The following is a 26,094-nucleotide window of genomic DNA, read 5'->3' as shown; positions in this document are numbered from 1 at the left end:
GATGTAATAAGCAAAGGTAGGATAGTACAGACAACTACAACTACTAGGAAGATTGTCAGCATTGGAAAGAATATTTTGAGGCATTCCTTAAGCCATGGACATGCAGTTCTGTTAGGAAGAATGCCTGAAATCATTAGACTGCAACGTGTTACTGCAGATGAAGCCATTGGGGCAGTTAGCAGTCTTTATAGTGTTAAGGCTGAAGTTGTGGATTACCTCTGGTCAGGCAATGTTTACATTTTAAATGAAGTAGCTAGGGTACCTCTTAAATGTTAGCTAGGAAAGTGAGAGCAGTAACTCCGAAAAAGCAAATTGAGGAGGCAGTTCCCCATTAGTAAAATAGAGGACTAAAGGCTGTGCTCAGACTATATGGCATTATGCTTTCCTGCCTCCCTGAAAAAAGTAAATGCCAAAATGCTGAAGAGATGACTTCATCTGATGGTCAAAGCTTAAATTTAAGAGAAACAGTGCTGATTTAATCAAAACCGTAAACCAATGTAGTTCCCCTGTAGCCTTGCGTACTTGGGTAAGAGGTTCTAGGAGTTTGGTAATTCATTCTACAGTTATTTTTATTTTTTTTTTATTTGAAGAGCACATATGATATTAAGTGATGTGACATCTGTTGTAAGGTTCTGTGGAAGTATGGGGTACTGTGGGCTGCACAACATCCAGTCCCGGAACAAGTGCATCGAGAGTAATGCTCAGATTGTCGACATTATGTCAGTTCAACTGAAGGTAAGTGATAGTCTCCACAGGGAGTTCATCTTGTCACTTCTCCTGCTCAGGATATTGTGATGCAGTCATCATGCTTTGGGACCTAAAAGGATATCTGGTGTTTGCAGGTGTTTTCCGTTTGATTTCAGCTGACTATGACATCTGACAAGAACAAATTATTACTGCTGTAAGTGTGAAGTGGTCTGAGTGAAAATTAGCACATCTACAGCTGAGAACTTTGTGACATTCTGGAAAAAAGTGACTTGCTCTCCTGAGGTGGACAACTGTGAGTACCTGAGGGCCTTGTTCATGTGTAATGGCAAAGGAAAACATGAAACTGGTAAGGGGACCAGGACAGTGGCTGGAGTCTTATAGCAGATGAAACATTCAATGGTGGTGAATCAGGAGATGAGTTGTTAGACCAGACATATGTCTCCATCCTCACCTATGGTCATGAGATGTGGGTACTGAATAAATGAGTAAGAATTGAAGCTACAAGTGGTGAAAACTGGATTTTTCCACATGGCCACTGAGGTTATGGGCTAGCCTGGTGAGGTGATCTGACTGACAGAGCTTCAGAATAGAGCTTTTGCTCCTTTAAATTGAAAAATCTCACCTTACATGTTCCAGATATCTTGCAGTAATGTCACCTGAGGGGCTTCTTCTGGAGTCATACCAAGAATGGTCACATGAGAGGCAGCCCTGAAGCAAACCCAAGACATCTTGGATGGATTATATTTGTCATCTGACTTAAGAAAACTTTGAATTCCCCAGAATAAGCAGGAACTTTCTGACTGGGGAATGCTAGTTCTTTTTTATCCCCTAGAAGGCTTATTCTGAAGGGCAGTGGATTCATGAATTACCTTTGTATCTTTATCCAGTGGCAGTGTTCTTTTGTGTGTGATATTTTGTTGCTACATTTTTTTTTAAAACAAAATTTGGTTGCTTATGCTTAGTCTGTTGTCAATGAGGCTGTACATCTCTCTCCAGACAGGCAGATACAAAATCCATGATCTGTCACACTGTGTCTGTAATAACTAGCTGAATGTAAAACTTGTGTCTGAAAAATTTTGTTAGTACAAGGTAATGGGATTATTTTGATTAGCAGCTCTGTTTTTTTCACGCTGTCAAGAATATTTGGCAATCCCAGTATTTCCTGCTGCATAACAAAAAACTAGGACCTTCTTGGATTTTTCTTTACAACAATTGTAGGTCTCTTTTTCTCACGCTGTCAAGAATGTTTGGCAGTCCCAATATTTCCTGCTGCATAACAAAAAACGAGGACCTTCTTGGATTTTTCTTTACAACATGAGTAATGATCATGCTGTAATCACCTTCAGTACTCACTAAACTGAGATGCAAATTGAATTGTTCTGTCATTTAATTATACTTTTTTTCTCTACAGTTACATAAGTGTACTTTTTTATTTTCTGCACAATCACATTATATTTTATTTATAACGGTTGCACACATAACCATTGCTCACCTTTTTCTCTGTTATCCAGTCTCCTTTTCAGCCTCAGGTTGCATTCTATCAGGACCTTGCGCAAGACTGTGTGTCGCACGGATGCTGCGTAGACCTTTTCCTGTTTCCTAATTCAAAAGGCATTGATATAACTTCTGCAGGATTCATATCTTTGGCAACAGGCGGAAGGTTTTACAAATACAACAATTTCCAGGTAATTCCTGATCCGTGCCTTAATGATGGCATTGAGTGTTGAGGGTAAAAATACCCAGGATTAGAGATATCATGTACATATTCGGCATTCATAGTCATAAATAAAAATGAATTTCTGGGAGCTTTACATATTCACTGTTTTCAGATAAAGTCCATCAAGTCTGCCCAAATGGTAAGATGGCACAGACTCACCCCACAACCATTTAGCATGATACATTTGTACCTATCTCATGACTGTTTGATCCAACATTGATTAATGTACCAGTACCTTCTAGGGGGAGTCCTACCATTAAGTGGTGGGGGTAACTCCATGAATTCTATCTTTTCAGTCCTAGATCCTTGAATATACAAGGCCCAAAATGCTTTTACATTACTGGACTGCACTATGAGATCACAGTTGTGCAAGTCACCTTTTCAGGATGTTTCTCTTTTCCCACAGTTCTCCAAACATGAAGCTAGTATATAAAAGTAAGGGGATAAGGGGCAATTCCCCCCTCCATAAAGGGGGAGTGGGATGATTTGCCCAGTGCAAATAAAGATAGATAGGTAAGTAGATAGATAGACAGATACAGAGAGAAAAAGAGAGCTAAACACTTTTTTAATGTAACTGATGCTTCATTTTTGTTAATTAGTCAAGTTTGAGAGTTGAAGACATAAACAGCATTTTGAATCAGTGTTGAGAATTTCGGTGATACAGTTTATATGATTACCAAGCATAAGGCTGTCATAACTGGATTATATAAGCCAGTGTTAGGCCTGCACATTTCAGGGAATTCCTAATCAGCCAGTGTCTCTTCCACCTGACACCATAAATCTGTGCAGTAGCCTATGCATATTTTGTAAGCTGAACTTGACAGATAGCCAGTAGCAAGAAGGGTCCCAAACATAAAACTGGAAAAGTACAGTGATATCCACTTACTATACCATTCAGGATTATGCTGTCTAGCCCTCACTTCCCATGTACTGAGATTATTAGTGCTTCTGCACCACAGGTCATCATAGTGATGCCTCCACTACTGCCATACTCCGATAATGACTGGCTGAAGTCGACACTTCAGCTAGGTCATGCCAGGCATCAAATGTTTTGAAGGCACCATCATAAATTTCCCATGGGCTCATCCTGAACTTGTAGAGAAGGATATAGAGTATAATCATTCCTTCACACATTATGCAGGTGCTGTCTGGCGGACACTGACATCTCCTCTGTAAATGGTATCATTTTCACAAGGAAGACAATTTTATCATGCAATTCCTGCTCACAATGTGATTTCTAAACTTGCAGGTAACATAATATGTACCCGCTAATGTTGTGCCATACATAATCATATAGGTTTCCAGTACAAGCTTGCAGCTATGAGCTGTTAGTGCCAGGCATAGGCAGCATGCTGTTTTTTAAGTCACGAGCACATGGCAGCAATGTGAAGTAATTCATATACCCAAATTTGCCTATTTGTCCTCAAACAAGTATGGAATTGCATTGTTCTAGAGGCACACCAACATTTTGATGTGCTAATGTCTTGTAGGTTGATTGAGTGAAACATTGATTGACTGATTCATTGGCTGACTAATTGGATTGAGTGACTGATTCATTGATTGATGTATGCTTTGTTGACGTCATTAATGCAGCGTTTGCTAATACAAACATTTGGGAATCTCTGCTGGTTATCTGGGAGGCAGTATTAGGAGACATAGCAGCAATTTCTGAATGTATAGACAGTTATGAAAAGATACACAGTACTCCGATAGTGTGTGGCAATCTCTATTTGTATATGTTTCTAAGGATATGTACCCTTGCACAAAAATTCACACTACAAAAGGCTAGCTATAAAAAATATGTGTCTGCATTTATGTGTTATACATAGATTGTACTGGCAAGATGTTCATAGGATCATAGGAAGTTACTAGGCTATTGGCCCTGAGGCCCTTATAAGCCTAGCCAAGAGTTTAGCCCATGTATAGACAAGTCAGCATCCAAAGCCCCTGTCCAGCATGGACACAGGCGGAATCCTAGGGGTGTATTTTCTGTTTCCCATCCAGTTGTCCAGGTTGCACTTAAAAAAGGATAATGAGGTACTCTCTTTGACATGGAGACAGAGTCTATTCCACAGATGGTGGAGTCTCTGGGACACAAATCTGGCCCAACAAGTCCTACTGATGTCACAAACCAGGTTGAGGTTGTGCATGCGGCTTACTCGAGTGGAGCTTGACTTGCGAATGTGCAGCAGTCCCATCAAGGTGGGGTCTGAGATTACTTTGTATGCCAGACAGAGGTCACCTCTGAGGGGTCTCTATGAAACTGAGTAGAGGGACAGGGTATTTAGCCTATCTGTGTTTAAGGCTCTGGATTCTCCTGATGAGAAACCGCTGTGGTCTCTCCATCTGCTTCATGTGCTTTGTGAGGTACATGCTAAAGGGGGCATTCTGCTCAATAATTGGCCTTATAAGGGAAGAATACAGGGATGTTATGACCTCCTTATCCCTGGTTGAGATACCCTTACTTATGAGATGGGCTATGTAGAAAGCTTTCCGTACAGCGGAAGCAACATGGTGGTCAAATGTCAGGTTGTTATCAACCCCAGTAGGGGTGATGATCCATTTTTTGACATTCAGCTTGAGGCCATTTTCTGGCACCAGTCATTTGTTTGGGTGAGACCCTCTTGGAGGACTTCCACATCACTTGGGGAATTGATGACCTCGCCCATCTTGCAGTCATCTGCAAACTTGGTCAGCCATAGCCCACTGGTTTTGGGCTGGACCTCAGAGAAGTATATCCCAAATAACAGAGGCCCCAAGATTGATCCCTGGGATACGCTGCATATTACAGGTCTACTGCTTGAGGTGGCTTCCCCTATTTTGATTAGGTGGGTTCTGTCAGTGAGCCAGTTTGCTACCCATCTGGTAACATATGGATTGATCCCTAGTTGAGAGAGTTTATCTATTATGCCCAAGTGGGGAATAGTGTGGAAGGCTTTGGCCAGGCCAAGGTAGGCGGTCTGCACCATCTTCCCCTCATCCATGGCTTTGGTAACTGTGTCAAAGAAATTGACCATATTTAACAGACATGACCTCCCCTTGACAAAGCCAAACTGCGTGGGGTTGAGTGTTTGGAGGTTGCCAATGTCTCTGTTAATGATGTCCTTGATAATCCATTCCATGGCCTTGCAAATCAGGCTAGTTAAGCTGATGGGTCTATAATTTCTCAGATCGCTGGACGCTCTACTTTTGTGTAAGGGGATGACAGTGGTTGTCCTCCATTTGGCTGGGACAAAGTCAGTACTCAGGCTTTGGTTGAATAGGGTGCCTAACGGTGCTGCAAATTCATGCCTGAGTTCATGTAGGATGCAGCCTGGGATGTTATCGGGTCCCATGGAGGGGTTTTATTGCCTTTGAGAGGGCAGTGATGACCTCTCCCCTAGAGATAAGGGGAGGGGGGAGGTACTGAGGATGTCCTGATTTACTGATGGGGGGACAGAGGGGTGAAGTTTTTGCTGAATCTGTCAGCCAGTAGGATGGCTGTATCTACAGCATTTGTGTATGTGGTGTCCTTGACCACATGTTCTAAACAGGTCTGGGTGCTTCCTTTGAGATTCCAGACATATGCGAAGAAGGCCTTATGATTGTCTCTAGTAGTGGCCAATTTGGACTCGAAGTTGGCTTTAGTGGATTTCACTAGTGCTCTTATTTGCTTGTTCAGGCTAAGGAGAGATTGCTTACAGTTGGGCACCTGCTCTTTCTTGGTCCTGGACAACAATTTTTTTCTTTTGTTATATAGTTTATTTATTGCAGATGTCCACCAGACAGGTTTACTCTTCCTTACGGAGGATGATTTTGTCCTGTCAGGTATTCCTGATTCCATGCATCTATATTAGTGCTCGTATAGTACTTTGGTGTAGATTTGGACATTGGTGCCAGTTCCTACAGAGGGGGAGGAGGCTGTGAAACTGTTTATACCATCCCTCATGAGGTTGTAGTCAGTTTTGGAGAAGTTTTTTGTTTGAACCTAGCTAGAGGGGGTCAGGTGAGATGCTGGCTTTGAAAGTGACAACTTTATAGTCGAATCTTACCAGGGAGGATGATACTGTAGGGGTGCTGCAGTAGTTAGTCATGTTGGTTAATACCAAGTCCAAGATATTATCACCTCTTGTGGGGATGTCGACTAGCTGTTCCAAGGCATTCGCACTGATAAAATCGAGGAATCTCTGGGCATTTGTGTTCTGGCATGAGTAGTTTTTCCAATTTATGGTTGGGTAGTTAAAGTCACCCAGGATCAGGGTAAAGGGTTGAATCTTGATAGATTCGAAGTGGTCCAGATAGGTGGAGTGGGCATCTTGAGTCAAATTTGGAGGCCTGTAGCTAGCTATGATCTGAATAAGGGTCTTGTCAACGGTTAACTGCAACTGGAGTGTCTCCTGTGCATCATATTTTTTGATCAGCCTGGTGGTGTGTGTCTTTAATATATATTGAAGCTTCGCCTCCTTTGGCTTTAGTGTCCACAGTTTGGGGTCTGAATGTATGACAGGATGAGTAGCCAGGTAAGGCTGTGGTTCTCCCCGCAGCTTTGAACCAGGTTTCTGTGACTGCACAAATGTCAGCATCTTCCAGGGTTAAGAATGCATGCAATGAGTGCAGTTTCATGTTTAGACCCCTAGCATTTAGCAGCATGACCTTTTTGTTGAAATTTTTATGTTGGTTGTATCGACCTCATGACTTTTCCTAAAAAAGGCACTATGGGGGAGGCAAAGACCTTTGCCAGAAGCCTGAAGCCCAAGTGAGACAGATGCAGGCCATCTCTAGCAAAGCATCATGGTCTGTCGATCATATCTTCCCAGGTTGTCAAGTACTGGATCCCCCTGGAATGACACCAGAAACTAAGCCAATTGTTAAAGTCAATCATTTTCTGCCTGTATTGAGGCATCATTCTAGGTGAGGGTAGAAAGCTGCTTAAGTCTAGGGACATACCTGCCTGGGACACATATTCAGTGAGCTCAATCATGTCTCTCTTCATATAGTCCAGGGAGGTATGTTTCAAGTCGATCACCCCAACATGGACTATGACAGAGTCATAACAGTACCTGTTGTTGAGAGACTTGAGTGCGTGTGTAATGTGGTGGATTTTGGCACCACAGCTCTTTTCCTGGATGTTGGTGTTTCTCCTCCTTTTAAAATACTGTTAAACAAAGCCATCCAGACCTTTATCACTTTCTTCCCTTTTAGCTTCCAAACTTGCACCACAATACCATCTATTCCTGGAGACTTTCTAGCAGATTGATTGTGCATCAATGTTGTTTTCTCCTCCTATCTTAACTGTTAACTGTTGGGCTTCATCTGCCACTAAACTTGGCATATTTAAGTTTTCCATAAATTTTCCATTTGTGATTTTACTTGATTTCCCTGCTTCTCTGCTTTATACAAATTTTCATAAAATTTCTGAAATATCTCTTAATACCTATACAGGATCTCTGGTCATTTAGCTTGTTATAGGCTCCCTAAGTTTGGTAACAACCTTTTCTACTTTCTGTTGCCTAAATTGTGCCAAAGGTTTTAGCCCTCTGAAGTTATTATCAAAAATAATTTGCTAAACAGAAGTCTTTCTAAACTCATGCATATTATCCAGGTAGTCCCTTATTTTCATTTTAGCACTCTGCAGTTACACTTCTTTTTGTTCTGTGAGATTTCCCTTATTCTGTAATAATTTAACCTTTATCATCCCCTCTAAACAATTCTTGCTACTTCTTAGCCATATCTCTTTTTTGTTTATTTCTACCCTATTTTTAAACACTTTAATTTTATTCCAGTCACTAGCTATGACTCAAGTGTACTTTTTAGGTTTCTTAATAACTCTTGAATAATTTCCACTACCCATTCCTTAAATTTCTCTCTTTTTTAACAGGTAGGTGGGGAAGCACCAATGTCTCATCTTTACATCAGTACCGTGCATTTTTATTTTAATAATTATTGGCACATGATCTGAAATAGTTTTTTGGATGTGTGTCAAAGTTTTCAGTTAAATGCACATGTTCATGTTAAATATAATTTCTGTCTAGTATAGCCCAGTTATTGTACCTTGGGGACTAATATGTAAATTCTCTCTTAAGTTCTTACTACTGAATTCATGTCTTCCATACCAAAGATTTGTATATCCATCTTCAGATATCTACTGTCATGTTATATTTTACCCCCAGATATATCCTCACTGTTGCAAATCAAATTCATGTCTGTACGTATAAGTAATACTACCTGCTGGAAGCCGAATATTTCTTCCCATTATTTTAAGTTCCATAATAGCAGTTTTAGGTAGAATACAAATACATGCCAGATAAAATACATGCCAGCATAATCCTCATCCCTGGCCAGTAACCCCTTACTACCAGAAATCTGTCATTATTATCTGTTTTCTTCTTCTATCACAGTTGGATCTCCTGTAGCAATTAATCTAAGTACTCCTTTTTTCCCTTGATCCCTGATATTCTGCTGAATATCCACCCTGAAATCCTTTCTTTATCAAATTCACATCACATGCTCATTTTTTCCAAATGTGTCTCTTGTAGCACTGCTATTTGCACTCAGCATTTCTTAATATAATTAAATATTCTTTCCCTTTTGTCTATACCTGTGAGACCATTCACATTCCAAAATAATATGGAAAGTGTTGCCATTATGACAATAAGTCATCATTTCCACGTATTATTTGCAACATCTTTTTAAATGTCTGTTTACACTAAAATTTGTCAGATTAATCTTTAATACATTTTTTTATCATTTACATTGGAACCTATGTCACATTTTATAAGGCCCATTGTTTTAATGAAAACCCATTAAAAAAAACACAACTCCAGAACACCCCCATATCCTGTTAATTTAATGCAAACACACAAAAGTATGTACATCTTCAAATAAGGAAGTTTAACCCTCCTATATAAGAGAACATTTTTATTTCTCAGCTGCAGACTTCTAAAGACTAACTGAAACATTTATTGCCAAAGGAAAAGAAAACTTTTCATTATATTCAGTGTTCTCTCATTTACTTGTTTCCACTTAAAACTTGTTTTTAGATTAAGCCAGACATTTGCATATTCAAAAGTAAGAGAAAACATATCAGCTGTACGTATATTATTCCCTGTTTACTTTTGCACCCCATCCCTCATTCCAACAACCCAAGATTACAGCCTATTAAATTAAACATGTTTTGTCTAGCCTTTTTTTTCTTTTTGGATTATAATGCTTACCTTTTGTTCTGTAGCATTTCTGAGGACTTGGGTGTCCAGAGAAAATGTTGTTTGGTCTTATAAGGTCCATGATAGCATATACCATTTCCTTTTGCACCTACATGTGAAGTATTGCTAGTGCAACATTTCCACCCACAGTGGCAGTATTGTTGGAGGTTGTGGTAGGGTATGTATCAGGTGTGGCCATGTAGGAGGCTGTTGTAGTGTATACAGTCCTCACCTGCATCTGGAAGGGTCTGCAACTGTGCTAACTCTTGTGGATGATGATGAATGACACCCAGTTTCCAATGGCAGGATGGTTCATAATGGCTTCTGCCTGCTAACTCTTGTGGATGATGATGAAGGACACCCAGTTTCCAATGGCTGGATGGTTCATAGTGGCTTCCGTCTGTTTCATGGCCCAGAAGTCACACACAATCCTTCCCAAGTAGACTCCCATTCCTAATGCAACAAGCTAGCAGAGTGTCCACAGGTCATGGTCACAAAGCAGCATCCCTACCCCATGGCAAAATAAAATTGTCCCTGACACAGGGTACCCCTCACCTTGAAATACCATCTCTGCATTCTGTGACATAATCCCCTCTGCTGTGTGAAGATAGACATGTGTTATTTTATCCCTAACGATATGTGCACAGACTGTGACTCACTCCATCCTCCCTCTTATATGATGTATATTTATTTATTTATTTTACATTTGTTAAATGGGATGGTCCAACTGGATGAATGTCCATTTTCAGCGGAGTCCCGGAGATGAAAAGCTTCAAGATACATGTACACATTACAATTATTAGAACAATTAGTGAATGGCAATTACACACAGGTACAGACAAAGCCATACAACAATCACATGACGCCTGAGACTTACAAATCAATGCAAGTGTGTATATACAAGTAGTAACGACATATTACCTTCAGGATTAAAAATAGATTGAGTAGCTTTAGATACGGTTTACCCTTCATTGTATGGAGAGGGGTGATATATGGAAATTGATTCACAGTACAGTTTGGCCATGCACTGACCAGATACTGATAAATGTATTCATGCTCAGATTCTACATCACCTAAATTCAAATAATCTGCTGTCTGAAACACAGCATGGTTTCAAAGCCCACCACAGCACAACTGCTGTCCTCCTTCACTTCACCAGCACTATATCCCAGCATAGGAACAATGGTAACCTAGTGTCAACTGTTTTTTCTAGACTTATCCAAAGCATTTGGCACTGTATCACACCAACACTTACTCACTGAACTCTCTTCTGTAGGTCTTTATCAAGCTCTTGTGCATGGTTCCTTAGTTGTCTGGAAAGCAACAAGCAGCCAAATGGCAACAGGATCTCTCCTCCTCCCTCCCAGTTAGCATAGGTGTCCCTCAGGGCTCTATACTAGGACCCCTTCTCCTCAATAGTTTTATAAACAGGCTTCACACTGCCATAGACCAAGCAAATATCATACAATGTACAGATAATTCATACTTCAATATGTATAGCCCTCACAATATCCAGACTCCACGAAATCACTCAAATTTCTTTCTCATCAATTGAAACCTGACTGAAAAATTCAAATTTGCTCCTTAATCCCAGTAAAACAAAAAAATTATGCTGTTCATCCCAAAACATTATGTCAACCAAAAGCAATCCTTTTTGGTTGTAGCTGCATATAATACTAAAATTGAGGTAGTACCACATGCTATATTACTGGACATTGTAATAGATGACAATCTTAAATTTGATCAACATATTCTTCAAACAATTAAAAAGACCCACCAGAAATTTGGCTCCCTTTACAGGGCAAAACAGTACCTTAGAGACTCATCCCAAAAAAAAAAAAAAAATAGCCTCATCATATTTGCTTCTAGCCCACTTATATGCCTCACCTATCCTTACAGACCTAAGCTTTACATTAAAATACAAACTAGCTTCCTGCCACAACAAAGCAGCTAAATTTGGTGCCAACTATGCACACCAAACTCACCACTGCCAAGCCTTAAAACAGCTATTCTGGCTAGAGCTTAACAATTACTTAGCATACGCTTAGCTAGTTATGGCTTACAAATTGATGTATTATCCTGAAAAATGCCCTGAAACATTTATTTACATTACAAACATAAACCAACACAAGACACTCACTATAGCAGGCATCTACATTCCCCCAGGTGACAACATTATCCTGTCCTGGTTCTCTCACTCTATACCTCATGAAACTGTCATACTAGGGAATGTTAATATTGATTGGAATATACTTAATACCAACTCTCCCACCTCCTACATAAACTTATATATGGATTCTTCCAGCTTATTACTACCCCCACTCACCTATTCTAAAAATTCTCCTGTGGTACTATACTCGACTGGATACTTGTATCCTCTTCCTACCCAAAACCCTTGAACCTCTTAAACCAAACTTCTCCATTGCATCCCTCGACAGCACTATAATCTCAGCTGACTCACACACTAAGCTCCTCAGTGTAACAATCGATGATCAACTAAAATTGGATCTACATATCCTCAGTACTGTAAATAAAAATCACCATAAACTTGGTCTTTTGTATAGAAGCAATTGGTTTCTCCCAATAAAAGCTAGACCAGCCTTGGCACAGACACTCCGTCTCCCTTCTCTTCTCTATGCTGCTCCTATCCTTACCCATGTCCAGAACAATCTCCTAGCTAAACTTGAATGTACTTACAGTAAAATTGCTTGATTTGCTGCAAATACGCCCTAAAAATCCCACCACTGTCTTGCATTAAAAACATTACAATGGCCAGAGCTACCCCATCTACTGCTGCAACCTCAGCTGCAAATTACTCATAACATACTTACTAGCCCTTCTTCATGCCCTGCCATAGCCACTCTTGTAAGACAACATGTACCCAAATGTGAACTCAGAAGCTCAAAGCAACACTTTCTTCAGGTACACAAACCTGACAAAAACATGGGCAAAATGCTGTACAGTTACGCTGTAGCCAATTCTTGGAATAAACTACCCCTGTCCCTTCGTTCCATTAGTAAAAGCAATATCTTTAAAAAGGAACTAAAACTTACTTCCAAATTTCTTGGGATTGCTCTTGCCAAAACCCAACCTAAACTGTCTTCATAGTGCCTCCTGCATCATGCTTCTCTCCCACACACGCTTTTCTTTTTTTCTCTTTTCTCTCCTAATTTCTGTATGTTTCCTACCTCTATAATCACAGCCTGTTGCTCATGTTTTTTCTGTCACTCACACTTTTTTCTTTTCTCTCCCAACTTCCACTCTTTTTCTACCTGTATAATCTCACCCATTTGGTCTACTCCTTTTTCTTTGATGGCATTGTTATGCTATTAACAATATTTTAATTAGCTTAACACTGTACCATATCCTCACTATATGTGTATATGTAACTTATCTAAACAAGATTATATTATCGTTTGTTATTCCATATTGTGATTTTTGACTTATGTCTGTATATGTACCCTTATTGGTTGTGATACTTGTAGTTGGAGCTTTTCTCCTTGGGTCTCCGCTGAAAAAGGGCTATTTAGAACCCAGTCAGACTAACCCGGTTACCAAATGTTAAAATAAATAACTAAATAAATTTAATGTGGCACAATTGGCAATCTTAAGCTGGTAAAATGGTGCCTCATTAAAAATTAATTTGTACACCATGGCCTCCATGGCGTAAGCCTGAATACACACAAAGCATAAAGTTGGGTCCAGTTGTGAACAATGACTATTGAGCAACAGCCATAAAACACATAACAAAAGACAGGAAAATCTTTGTGTGAGGTGAAGGGGTGATGTTGAGAATGGACCTGGAAGTCATTGATTAGAAACAGAGGAAACTGCATTAGCAACACTGAGAGGGTAGGTATTTATGAATAGCATAAGTGGAAACTATATGTAAGGTAGAATTTTCTAATTCAGAAGAGATTGTTTCATTCAGATCGGGCCGAATATTAGAAAGCAGTGAAGCCTAGGTCAGCTCTGATCACTGGACTTGTGAGTAACATAGAGCTAGGTGAACATCTGAATCACTAGGAGGGGTAGAGGATGTGTGGAGAAGTTAGTGTCATTGGGATTTGTATTTTCATTATTTGATCTTTGAGAGTAGATGAAGAACATTCATGTTTTGAGGAGGGGACACTAACAGTAACATATAAAGCTGACACATTGTTACAAGCATAATTCTATTGAAGAACATGGTGGTGGGTTACAACACAAAACAGGCAAAGCAGATAGACACATGGATACTTTGGGAGAGATTAAACAATAAGTAGGCAGGGGAAGCGGCTGATTTTACAGCAGTGATGTAAAAAAAACTTTTTTTTTTTGAAAAAGGAACAGCCATATGAAGTACAGCTGATGACATTCTATGTTTTGGAAATAAAATGCTTGGTGCTTTAATTAATGTTTACTTTGTGGCATTTGTATTTTTTTAAGGAAGTACAATTTTAAACAATGGATACAGTGCAGTTGTGTAAAATCTTACCATAACAGTATGTCCTTCTCTTCACTGTTGCAGTTTTCCTGAAAGAAGGGATGTCCCATCCCGGGCAGCCTGTCACTCGGCCAGTATGGAAAAGCTTGAAAAGGATCTTGTTTGCTCTGTACATCACATTTATGCTCCTTGTACAGAACATAGGGCATAAATGGGACATACGGATGCAACTATCCAGAACTGACTTGCCCCAGAAGAGAACAATCATCATAGGACAAAGGAGTCCATGCACATCCAGAAGAAAAAAATGTAGAATAAAGAAGAGGGGGTTGGAGGGAGGGAAGGAATAGTATAACGGTGAAAAAAGAACAGCTACTGTTATGGTAAGATTTTACAAAACTTTACTATGTCCTTCTGTATCACTGTTGCAGTATTACTGAAAGAAGGGCAAGTAAAAAAGCTCAAAAAACAGAATGGGAGGTGAAAGGCTGAGAAGAGTCCTCAACAAACCCACATAAAATGGTTTCAACAAAACCTGCTCTGGCCCTAGAAACCATATCCAACGTATAATGCTTAGTAAGAGTATGCACTAAAGACCAAGTTTCAGCTTCAAGGATGGAAATAGTGTCCAACTCCTTAAAGAAGGTACCAGAAGAGGCAACAGAAGCAGACAGAGACTTGCCATGAAAAGAATAACAAAAAGAAATTGCCTTAGATATCCAGGAGGAGATGGTTTGCTTAGAAACAGCCAAACCTAATGTTCTCGGATGAAAGGAAACAAAAAGCTGATTGGACTTAAAAATAGTCCTAATTTTATCCACATAATACCTGAGCTATCTGTGCAAATGCAAGGCATGCAGGACACTCTCAGTAGCAGACTGAGGAAAAGGGAAAAAAGAATGGGGTTGTACTGACTGATTTAAGGGCAACTCATTTACCACCTGCATAAAAGAAGGATTAGTATGAAGGGACACCAAGTCCCTGTGAAAAACCAAAAATGGAGGAATGGCCATAAAGGCCTGAAGCTCAGAAACCCTCTGAGCAGAAGTAAGAGCCAGCAACAGAACTGTTTGCCAGATACAATGTTGCAAAGAAGTAGAATCTGCAGGCTCAAAAGGAGCCTTTGTCAATTTTTCCAAAACAAAATTAAGGTCCCAAGGAGCAGGAATAGGTTTCCTTGGAGGCCTAATATGCAGGATGCCTTTAAGAAACTGTTTTACCTCAAAACTCAAAGTCAGAGGAGGAGTCAAGGGCAGACAAACAGAAGAATAGGCCAAGCCAGACTGGATTAACACACAAATAAGAGAGGACCATAGGGGGCCCCACTGAAAAAGGGTCCTGGTCAAGAGCCTGGCACCAAAGCGAAAATCTCTTCCATTTGGACATATAAAATTTTCTGGTTGAGGATTTCCTTGCCTCCCATAAAACCCTGAGTACGTCCTCAGAAAAGAGGTGCCAGAAGTAGATCGAAACCCTATCACCCACATTGTTAGTTGCAGAGCAAACAAGTGGGGACGGATGAAAGACCACTTGTCGTGTGTGAGGAGATCCAACTGGTGAGGTAACTTGTGATGATTGCCCCTGGCCAGATGCATTAAGAGGGGAAATCAGTGCTGCTTTGGCCAAAAGGGACTCACTAACAATATTTTTGGGGAGTCCAGCTGAATCTTCTGCAAGACTCTTTGAAGTAGAGGAAGAGGAGGGAAAGCATAAAGAAACCTCCCCTTCCATGGAAATGATGGTCTGTTTTCCATGCCATATGGCATGGCAGTCTGGAACAGTTTAGAGGAAGCTATCTGTTCAGAGGGAGGCAAAAAGATGTACCCAAGGAATACCCCACAGATGGACAATGTCCAGAAACACATCTCTGCGAAGCATCCATTCATGAGCCTGTGATTTGGACCTTCTCAGTCTGTCACAAGATTGTGCTCTGAAGGAATGCATACTGCCTGAAGAGTTAACTGATAACTGAGAGCCACCTCCCAAGCCTTAAGAGCCATCCTGCAGAGGAGGTAAGGTTACATGTCCCCCTGCTTGTTGACATACCCCATCAGTGTAGTGTTATCTATGTACACCTTCAAGGGGCCTAGAGAGAACATGGGGAGAAAAGCCTGAAGGGCCAGAATCAAAACCCTCATCTCTTTGATGTTGATATAGTCTGATTTCTGATGGGGAGGCCAGAGACCCTGAACTTTCAGGTGACCAAGAAATGCCCACCCCCCCCCCCCAGCTCATGTCTGAGGAATCAGTGAACAGCTCTTGAGAAGGGACTGGAGGCTGAATGGGCCAGCCTGGGTTGAGAGTGAACTATCAAATTTAACACTCAAATTCCTTCATGAGACAGGAAAGAGAGGTACACTGAAAGTTAGAGGATGATGATGCTGCAGCCAAACTGACTTGAGGTACCATTGCAGCTTTCACATATGCAGTCTGTCAAGAGGAAGCATAGGAATAGAAGAGGCCATGAATCCCAGGGGCTCAAGAAATTCCCTGGCTGGCATAGCAATTAGGGGAAGAGGAGACTGAAAGAAGGCTGTCAATGACAATACCTTTGGAGGCAGAAGAGAGGTAATTATTGGCACCATCTGAATCCTGCAACCCAGATACAATTGATCCAGAGAGGGAGTCAGGAAGGACTTTTGGAAGTTGATAGTAAACCCCAGACTTTGAAGATGGGAGATGGTGAACTGCAGATCCTGCAACAATTGACTGGGAGAAGGCGCCTGAAGCAACAGGCCACCTAGATAAGGAAAAATCTGAATGTCTTAGAGCCTGCAGAAGGCAATCACAGGAGCTAGGCATTTTGTGAATACCTTTGGGGCAGTAGAGAGGCCAAAGGGCAAAGCAGAGAACTGAAAATGAGAGGAAGACAGTGAAAAGTAAAAACTTCCTGCAGAGAGGGTGAATAGGGATATGAAGGTACGCATCTTTCAAATCCAAGGACACCAGAAAAGCTTGGGGTAATAAAAGAGGAAACATAGTTTGAAGAGTAAACATCCAAAAAGAAGGGATATCGAGACAAGCGTTGAGCCAAGAGAGATCCAAAATAGGTTACCAGGTGCCCTCCTTTCATTGGAACCAGGAACATCCTGGAATAAATACCCCTTCCCACTTGGGAAGGGGGGACAGGTTCAACAGAGACCCTAGAACCTCCAGAAAATGAGGAAGTTGCTTTAGAGGAGGTTGGGGAATCCCAGAAATAGGAGGGAGAGATTTCCATACCATGAAATAACCCTGATGGTTGATGGAAAGAACCCGAGTCTGAAGTGATGAGTTGCCAGTTTGGAAGACAAAGGGATCGTCGAAGGGACAAAGAAACCTGGTCTAAATGTTGGGGGGGAGAATTGTCATACAGAAGCAGGCTTTTCAGATAAGAGAGGCTTCTGGGCCACAGAAATCTGAGAAGTCTTAACAGAGGGGGTCCACCTCCCACCCTTCCTGCCCTTAGAGACGTGGCAGGGTTGCCTGCGAACAAAAGCAGATCTAGTAGGATAAGTCCCCTGGAACTTAGGGATAGGAGAGAGAAATATGTTTAAGGTCTCGCAAGGCTTTGCCTTTCTCTTGAAGAGCCTTAAACAAAGTCATCAGCAGCAGCAGTCCCAAAAAGATGAGTGTTATCCAAAGGAGCATCCAGCAACCTGGCCTTCATGTCCTCAGGAAGAGACTGGAGATGAAGCCAAGAATAATGCCTCATGATGGACCCAAAAGCCGCAGCCCTTGAAGAGGTGTCAGCAGCATCATAGCTACACTTAATAGAGTGGTAAGCCACTTGAGAAGCAGAACCTAAAAAAGATAAGGCAGAGGACTTGCTTTCAGAATCAGGGAGGGCAGAGGTAACCTGAAAAGCCTGAGCAACCAAGGCCAGATCATACCTGGTCATGTGAGTCTGGTAATTAATAGTCCTAAAGGTCAAAGTAGAAGCAGTGTAAACATTCCTGCCAATTCTCTCCATTGCCCTGCTGTCCTTATCAAAAGCTGAAAGTTTGGAAGAGGGCAAATGTTTAGAAGGTTTGTCAGAAGAAACTGACACCACAGCAGGATCAGCAGAAGGACATTTAAATAAAAGTACGCAATCCTCAGGAACCTTATAGAATCTATCAGGTTTCTTAGGAGCAGGAAGCTGAGAATTAGGAGACTTGGAAGCAGCAATTAAAGTGTCTACAAGGCAACCAGCACAGGAGGAACTGCAGATGGTTTAGGAATATCCATCTGAAGCAACTGATAATATATTCTCTGAATATCAGACACTTGAGAAGAATCCCACTTAAAGAATTCCATCATCCTAGCAATTGTGCCCCCAAAGGACAATTCCTTGAGTGGAGACTCATGGTTAAAAGACTCCTCTGCATCAGAACCATAAGTCAAATATGAAGGCATCTGTGAAGAATAGGACAAAGACCCTCTTACCAGACATGGAATATTTATCTGAGGAATTTGGTTCCCTAAACCATTTAGAAGGGGTAGAGGTCCAAGGAGGAGCAGGTACTGAAACCCATTGAGGAGGCTTTAGGGCCATTAAAGCAGAGAACAAGCCCTAAGTAAACTCTTGCCATTCCTTTTGAGGATCCATAGGACAAGGAGAAACATGCTTCAATTTTTGTCTTTTCTTAAAAAGGACATCAGCCCTAACAAATACTGGAGGTTCCAACCCTTGGCAAGATTCAAGAAAAGAACCCGTAACTTCCTCCCTGACCAATATCTGCAGAATCTCTCTACCATCCTCCAAGATAATGAACAGCGGTTCCCCCTCAACATCTGGAACAGATACCTGCAAAGCCTCAGAGGACGTGCAAAAAGACAGATCCATGCTAGCTTCTGGTGGGGTTGTGACAGAGGAATCCAACATAAACACCGAACAACCTACAGAGCTATTACCTGCTTCTAGAGGGACATCCGGTGGAGGCTGGACAGCTAAAGAGTCCAGCCGAGACTTCTTGGCCTTCTTCTTACAAAGCAGGTGTATCTCGGGGTTAAAGGTTTCCACCATGGTACCCTAGGCTAACTGTCTAAGCCACTGGTTTTCAAGATAAATGGCCAGGAAAGACAAATGGCTTCTGATTGTCTTAGGCACAAATGCCTTACAGATACTACAAGAGGTATGGTCCTGGGAAGTGCCCAAACAAAAAAGCCACTGTTCATGATGATCCTTATGGGGAATCTGCCTCCCACACTGGCATTTTCTCCTTTTAGATGACATGAACTCTAGGTAGTGATAAAAAAATGCAAGACCAAAAAGCAAGCTTTTAAAATTAAAAGAAAAAGAAAAAATAACCCCAATGGGGCACTTGTCTGACATTCTAAAAGTAAGAAAAGCAGGAAAACATTCAAACCAACTGGCAACAATGGCTTTCGAACTGGCGGCAAAAGAAGTTCTGGGTAGTTGCATCTGTATGTCCCTTTTATGCCCTACATTCTGTAGAAGAAGCGTAAATGTGATGTACAGAGCAAGCAATATCATTTTCAAGCTTTTCCATACTGGCCAAGTGATGGGCTGCCAAGGATGGGACATCCCTTCTTTCAGGAATACTGCAACAGTAATATAGAAGGATATCTTACAGTTACATAAATATTAAGAATCTGCTGCTCAAAGGTGAGAGACATAGTGAGCATGAAATTTGGTTATTTAAGGGAGGTGACATTTGAGATGACAGGAGAACTTTTTAATTTGTTTCTGTCCCTAGGTCCTACTGGTATGCATCTCTCTCCAAGAAAAAAAAATCCTGGGCTTCATTCTTGAGGTGGACCACAGTGTTTTCCTCTGTTGACTGCACATCCTCTACCCCAGCCTCCCTTAAATTCCCTCAATTGTCCTTGAGTCTACAGTTTCCACTGACTGTGCATTCCAGGATGAAGCTGCATTTCTAAGACATTCTATGACTGTCTCCCCTCCGTCTGCCAGTCATTCTCCCTTCTCCCACCTCTGTTTCTGTCTTTAGATATTCTCCTCTCCTGTTTGTTCAGCAGTAATGTAGTGGCACCTGTTTGTATGTCCATTTTTCTTGTGTCCTTTATTGTTTACATATCAAGTAAGTTATCCAAGTCTCTCCTTGTGTTTCTAGCGTATTTGTTCTTGACTATCTTGGTAATTCTGTGATCTGATGTTGCCTGTTCATCCATCTTCAACCCATTGTTCTTTGGATCTGAAAGGACATGACATTGGCAGCTCTCAGACTTTGGATCCAAGGCTCCTACCCTTACCCATAACCCTCTCCGCCGCTGAAATACCTTAGTTCTCATTTGCCAGTGGAATGCTACAGATGCAGCTCTCCAGGGCTCAGTGCTTTGACAGGATAAGTGTATTTTTGAGAAGTTCTCAGTAGGTTTTCAACTAGTATTTCTTCGTTTTCCTATCTTCTTTGAGGTTATTTTCTGTCATCCTCCCTGATAATCTAAAAAAAAAAATTAGATGTAGGGTTTTAGCTGGTTTACTATTTCCTTCCTTTTTCTCTGCTGTTTTTAGTAAGGACTGGATTTTGTCTCTACAGTTTGTTCCATGTTTATTAGTACTTGGTTACTGCTTTATTGCATGGTTTTGGTGCTGTCTGTGTTAAAGGGCTATTCCTTAGTAATTTGGTGTTGCTGTTTCAACATTTGCTTTGCAGGATGACAGACAAGGCATCTGGTATCAAAAAGTATGTCTCCTGCAGCCACAATATCCTTCCACAAGATGCACACTGTAAGTGTGTGCACTGTTAGGGGATTGTACACCTTGAAAAGGATTGTTCTGCTTGCTTCGCATTTGGGGCTAGAATGTTGTCTTACCAGTGATCGAAAGGGGCTTCTCTCTGTCTCCGCAGAAAAAGGTATGCCCTCTGAATTATCTTCTTCTTCTCCCACTTCCAGCAAGAAGTCTTCAGATAGAGGCAAGGTAGAGAAATATAAAGAAGAAAAGAAGGATAAGGAGTGGGAGAAAAATGCAGATAAACATAGGAAAAAAATCTAGGAAACATTCACTTGATCTGACAGGGCCATTGGGCCCGGCTCCAAAGATATTGAAGTCTTTGGATTCATCTTCTGCTTTGGCGTCTGTTAGGGTTAGATCTCCAACCCCTCCTTTCTCTGGACCCAGATTCTCTCCAGAACTGGTTTGTCCTAGGCTTTGCTCTCCCTTTTTATACAAGAGATCATTTCAAAGGACCTCCTCTGCTGATCAGTTACCATCTATATACCTTCAAAAAGCAGCTGAAGCAGTTGCCTATCCTATATCCTTCCTTATAAATAGCACCATCATTGAAGGAACCATCCCTGTTATCTGGAAAATCTCCCACATTATCCCTTTACATAAAGGAGGTAACTCCAATGAGTATTCTAACTACAGGCCTATAGCAGTCTTATCACCCTTAGCAAAAATTATGGAGAAATGTATTCACCATCAGCTAATAGACCACTTAACTCAATATAACTTACTAGCTAACTGCCAGCATGGCTTTAGGCCCTTTCATAGTACCACCACAGCTCTCCTATCCTTTACCAATTGCATCAATAGAAACCGCAACAACAACATCCTCTCATCAGCACTCTTTATAGACTTGTCAAAAACCGTTGATAATGGTAAACCACCTCCTGCTCATAAAAACCCTAGAATCTCTTTCTCTAGACCCCAAGGCTGTTCACTGGTTCACTTCCTACCTTAGCAACAGGCAGTTCTCTGGGAAAACAAACTTTCATCCCATCTGCCAGTCTCTCTTGGTGTCCCTCAGGGCTCCATTCTAGGACCTCTTCTCTTTATTCATAAATGACCTACATGCAACAATACCTCAAGCTACATGTATACAATATGCAGATGATTCTACACTCGTATGTTCTGCTAAAACCATATCTGAACTACAAACACTAACACAGAATGTATTTAGCACAATTGAGGCATGGTTCTTGAAACGTTGCCTCCTTTTGAATGCCAAAAAAAAACAAACTTCTGCTCTTTAGGCCTAATAGTAAGTCCCCCCCCCCCCCCCATAGAATTCTCTGTCATATCCAGTAATGGCACACATATATCCCCTGACTCTACCATCAAGCTGTTAGGCATGACAATTGGCAATAACCTCACTTGATAATCACATTAATAACACTATACTGCAGTGGTGGTGCTGCAGTAGCGTTGTCGCCTCACAGTTAGACATTGCCCGTTCGATTCTCAGTTAGAGCGTCTTCTGTGTGTCGACATGCGTGAATGGGCATTCCTTCGTTGAAGGTTGTGCGTTAGGCCCGGCAAGCCAGCACATAAAAATCTACTGCCAATCATTAGCGGACCGGAGTTCCGCTGTGGCGACCCCTAACCTGGAAAAGCCGAAAGACACAAACAAACACTATTAAAAATGTAAATAGAAAACTGGGCTCCTTCTATAGAATTAAAACCTTCTTAACTCCAACAGCCAAAACTACACTTGCTCATTCTCATCTTATTTCTACTCTTCTTTATGCTTCACCCATATACACTAACCTAAAGAAAAATAATCTCACTAAACTAGCAAACACATACAATAGGATTGCCAGATTTGCTACTGGGAACCCATTTAGAACTCACCACTGTCAGAACCTACAGCAACTAAACTGGCTTGAACTAAAAAACATGCTGACACTTTCCCAACTCACCTTTGTCCATAGGATATTTCACCAACCTAATAACACACCTATACTTTCTAACCTTATCTCCCCTTATACTAATCTAAATTCATTACGCTCTTCGAGCAAACTTCTTGTGAGGTTAACTAAGTCTAACAACATCGCTGGTGACTCCCTATTCTCCAGTACCATAGGTAAATATTGGAATCTTCTACCTACTGCTCTAACTTCTATTCCCTCCCCCTTCCTATTTAAATAATAGCTTAAAAAACATCTTAAAACACACTGGTTATGCCCATGCATCAATCCTGACTAATCTTGTGATTCCACTAATTATTCTTTTATACTATCTTCTTTCATTACTCTGTACTGCTTCCCCTTGGGAAGCTTGTTTCAAAAGCACCTTTGCAAGTAGTAACTGTTACAAATTATTATAAAACTTTGGATGTGTTATTAATTGCTGAATGTATTTATATCATCACAGATGTTTTACTATAATAGAACTCTTCTATCTTGTATTCTGAAATAGAACTTGGGTGATGTCCTTCCTAGTATATATGCATGATTAGTTTAATGTAGTTTACAATCATGTTTTTGCCTGTTATTTTTTACCTCCTTTCTTTGCTTTTGTAGATAATTTCTCTGTGTTTGTTTCTGTGTGGAGCTTTTCTCCCCGGGCCTCTGCTGAAAATGGAAATGTATCCAGTTGGACTAGCCCGGTAAACAAATGTAAAATAAAAATAAATAAAAAGATTTCCAGGCTATTTTTAAGGTCAGTGCAGTCAGCCAGGAGTCTGTCCAAAGCAGACATGGACAAGATGATGAGGAAATTCCTGAGGACCCAGTTCTAGCTGGGGGATCTCCTTGCACTAACCATTGTCTGGTCTGTGGTTTGGTAGGTGTTCCCCCATCTCCTGTGATTGTGACTCTTTCTCTGATCTAACCATCGGATCTTGTGACTGTGGATCCAAGTGTGCACCTAGGATTGCCTGTTTGATGCCAGAAAAACTGTGTTTCTTCAACTCTGACAATTTCTCTGACTCATTTGACTCATGACTGCTTCTGATCTCAGTGGGTCCCAGAGCCAATGGGAGAGTGCCGGTGTCAGGCTCGACTCTGAACCTTCTGTATCTGTTCCGCCCACTCAGCACTTAAAATATGAACAACTCATCTCCAGCATCAGCTTCAGAGCATGCCTTTGTTGGGTTCTTCTGAACTACTGTTTCAAGACCAGTTTCAGCTCTGGCTTTTGAAGCCTTTGAGAGAGTTCATATTTTAATCTAGAGAGCAGGCATCTTTCTCCTGCTCAGAGCTGTCCCTTCCCATGCTAGCTTATTTGGGTCCTCTGCCTTACATTTCTGCCACTTCAGGACAGCCATCCCATCAAGCCCTCTAGACAAGTTTGTACTGGGACTCCCTGTCTGCTTTGGAGTTTCCCCCACAGCATCCCAGTGGGAAGCATACCGAAAGCATGTGTGCAAAAGGAGGCATTTGGACCCCCTTCAGCAGTCCCTCACCAAGGATACGGATTTTGACGAGGAGAGGGTTTCCCTAGATCCCCCTCTTGAAGATGTCTCCTTTGATGAGATGTTAATGTTATTAAGGCAGAAGGGGGATGGTCCACTGATGCTCTCTCCTAGAAGAAATCAGTATTCCTCAAGACTTTTGGAACTGGCCCATCTACTTCTTGGGAGATCCCTCCTGTGGATGAACTGATGGATTTGGTTTCAAGGCAGACTTGGAAAGAACTGGATGTGGTTGAATCAATTTCCCATCAGCCTGATAAAGTTTTAGTTTTCCCAAAGAATATGTCATTCTGAAGCAAGGGTCCTGTGGTGGATTACATGCAGCAGCCACCAGGAATGAGCTCACAGAGGAGAGCTTACTGTCCATCCCCCATCCTCCTAACAGAGAGTCCAGGACTTTGGACAGATCTGGAAAGTGGGTGTACACTTCAGCTACATTCACTCTATGGGCACTGAACTACCTGGCTCATGTAATGTGTTTTCAGAGGAACTTGATGTAGGAGCTCTTTATGTCCCTCTTGGGGTTCTTATCTGTGGAAGCCTGAAAATCAGTGAAAATGCAGCTGGCTACCCTCCAGTCCCTTTCAAACATATCCATGCTCCTTATTGCCAATGCAATCGATGGCATGGCGAGAGCAACGGCCACCAGCATAGCTGTTTGCCAGCATGCCTGGATGCATCTCTTTGCTTATGTGGAGCACTTTCAAATGTCCTTCATTAATGCCCCCATGATGGGTCGACTCTCTTTGGACCTAAGGTGAAAGAGATGCAATCTAGAAATGAGCAGGAATATGCTTCTCTTCCCCCCAGTGGACCTTCTCTGGGAACCAGAAAGTGGGCAAGACACTGTGGTTCCACAAATCTTAAGGGTTTATTCCTGATCCTTCTAGTGATAGACCCTCCCAGAGGAAGAGGGTGAATAATCACAATGGATGTTGCCCTCACTGCAAAGGTGGTCCACAGAATCAAGGGTTTTGGGGCCCCTTCTCTGACAGTCCATTTCAGGGATCCTGAAGGGTTAACTGAGTGCTGCATTCTGGAGATAGTTGGCGGGGGGCACTTGTCTGTGCACCTGTTAGACTGAACAGCCATCACTCAAGATTCTTGGGTGCAGAGAAGCATAACAAGAGTCTACACAATTCCAGTCCTTCTTTTCCTCCCAATTCAGAAAGACACCCTGATGTTCCATCTGTGCAGAGGAAGGCTGTAGCACAAGAGATAAAAAAAATAACTAGACAAGTGAGTCATCCAGGAGGTCACACTGGACCAGCAAGGATCAAGAGTCTATTCAAGATTCTTTTTGATACCAAAGAAGAATGGGGACCTCAGGCCCCTCTTGGACCTTAGCCACTTAAATCAATATGTAAAACAGACAGAGTTCTGCATGGTCAAACAGACAAAGTTCCATATGGTCACAGTTCATTCCATCCTACTATTTTTAACTCATTACAGCCAAGTGTGCCTCCAGGCATTTCTACATTTACCTCCTACTGCGCTTCTGGGTGTCAAATGTTGTGTGTTGATATTTGCATTAATAATTCCAAAAGCATGCTGTATACAAGGTATCAGAATATTTTATCTTGAAGATACATGATTGCAAACACAATTGTATTGATAGAAAACCAAAGAAACCGTGTTTGGTAAAACCTTGGTGCAGAAATAAATCCAAATGAAAGGTAAAAAGTAAAAAATGCACCAAGATAACACACAGCTCTGTGTTATCTTGGTGCATTTTTTACTTTTTACAATTGTATTGATATTTGACCTCTGTCAATGAGTATTTGTTAGAACTGTAAAGTGACTTCATTGTTTAAAGGCTCAAGCCACACCCACTGGGAGTTAAAGGTGCACACTGAAAAGAGCTGTACTGGAGAGAATGAGTTGGAGGACTGGAAGTGCTCGATAGACCTTCAGGATACTTACTGCCACATCAAGATAGACAGATGCTCCAGAAGGTTCCTCCACTTTCAGCTG

At 41.4% G+C, this 26,094-nt stretch overlaps 1 protein-coding gene across 1 annotated transcript in view; it reads left to right on the top strand.

Moving 5' to 3' along the window:
* LOC122812025 (protein transport protein Sec24C-like) overlaps positions 1 to 26,094 on the top strand; it is a 784,735-nt gene that overhangs the window by 426,160 nt on the left and 332,481 nt on the right. Inside the window, exon 13 of the mRNA XM_044084258.1 lies at positions 2,220 to 2,393. Coding sequence (XP_043940193.1) covers positions 2,220 to 2,393 — 174 coding nt within the window. The remainder of the gene's footprint in view (positions 1 to 2,219; positions 2,394 to 26,094) is intronic.

Source organism: Protopterus annectens, chromosome 9.part0 (genome assembly GCF_019279795.1).
Source record: "Protopterus annectens isolate FY-2018-M chromosome 9.part0, PAN1.0, whole genome shotgun sequence".
Taxonomy (NCBI): Eukaryota; Metazoa; Chordata; order Ceratodontiformes; family Protopteridae; genus Protopterus; species Protopterus annectens.
This window is presented reverse-complemented; position numbering and strand designations above follow the sequence as displayed.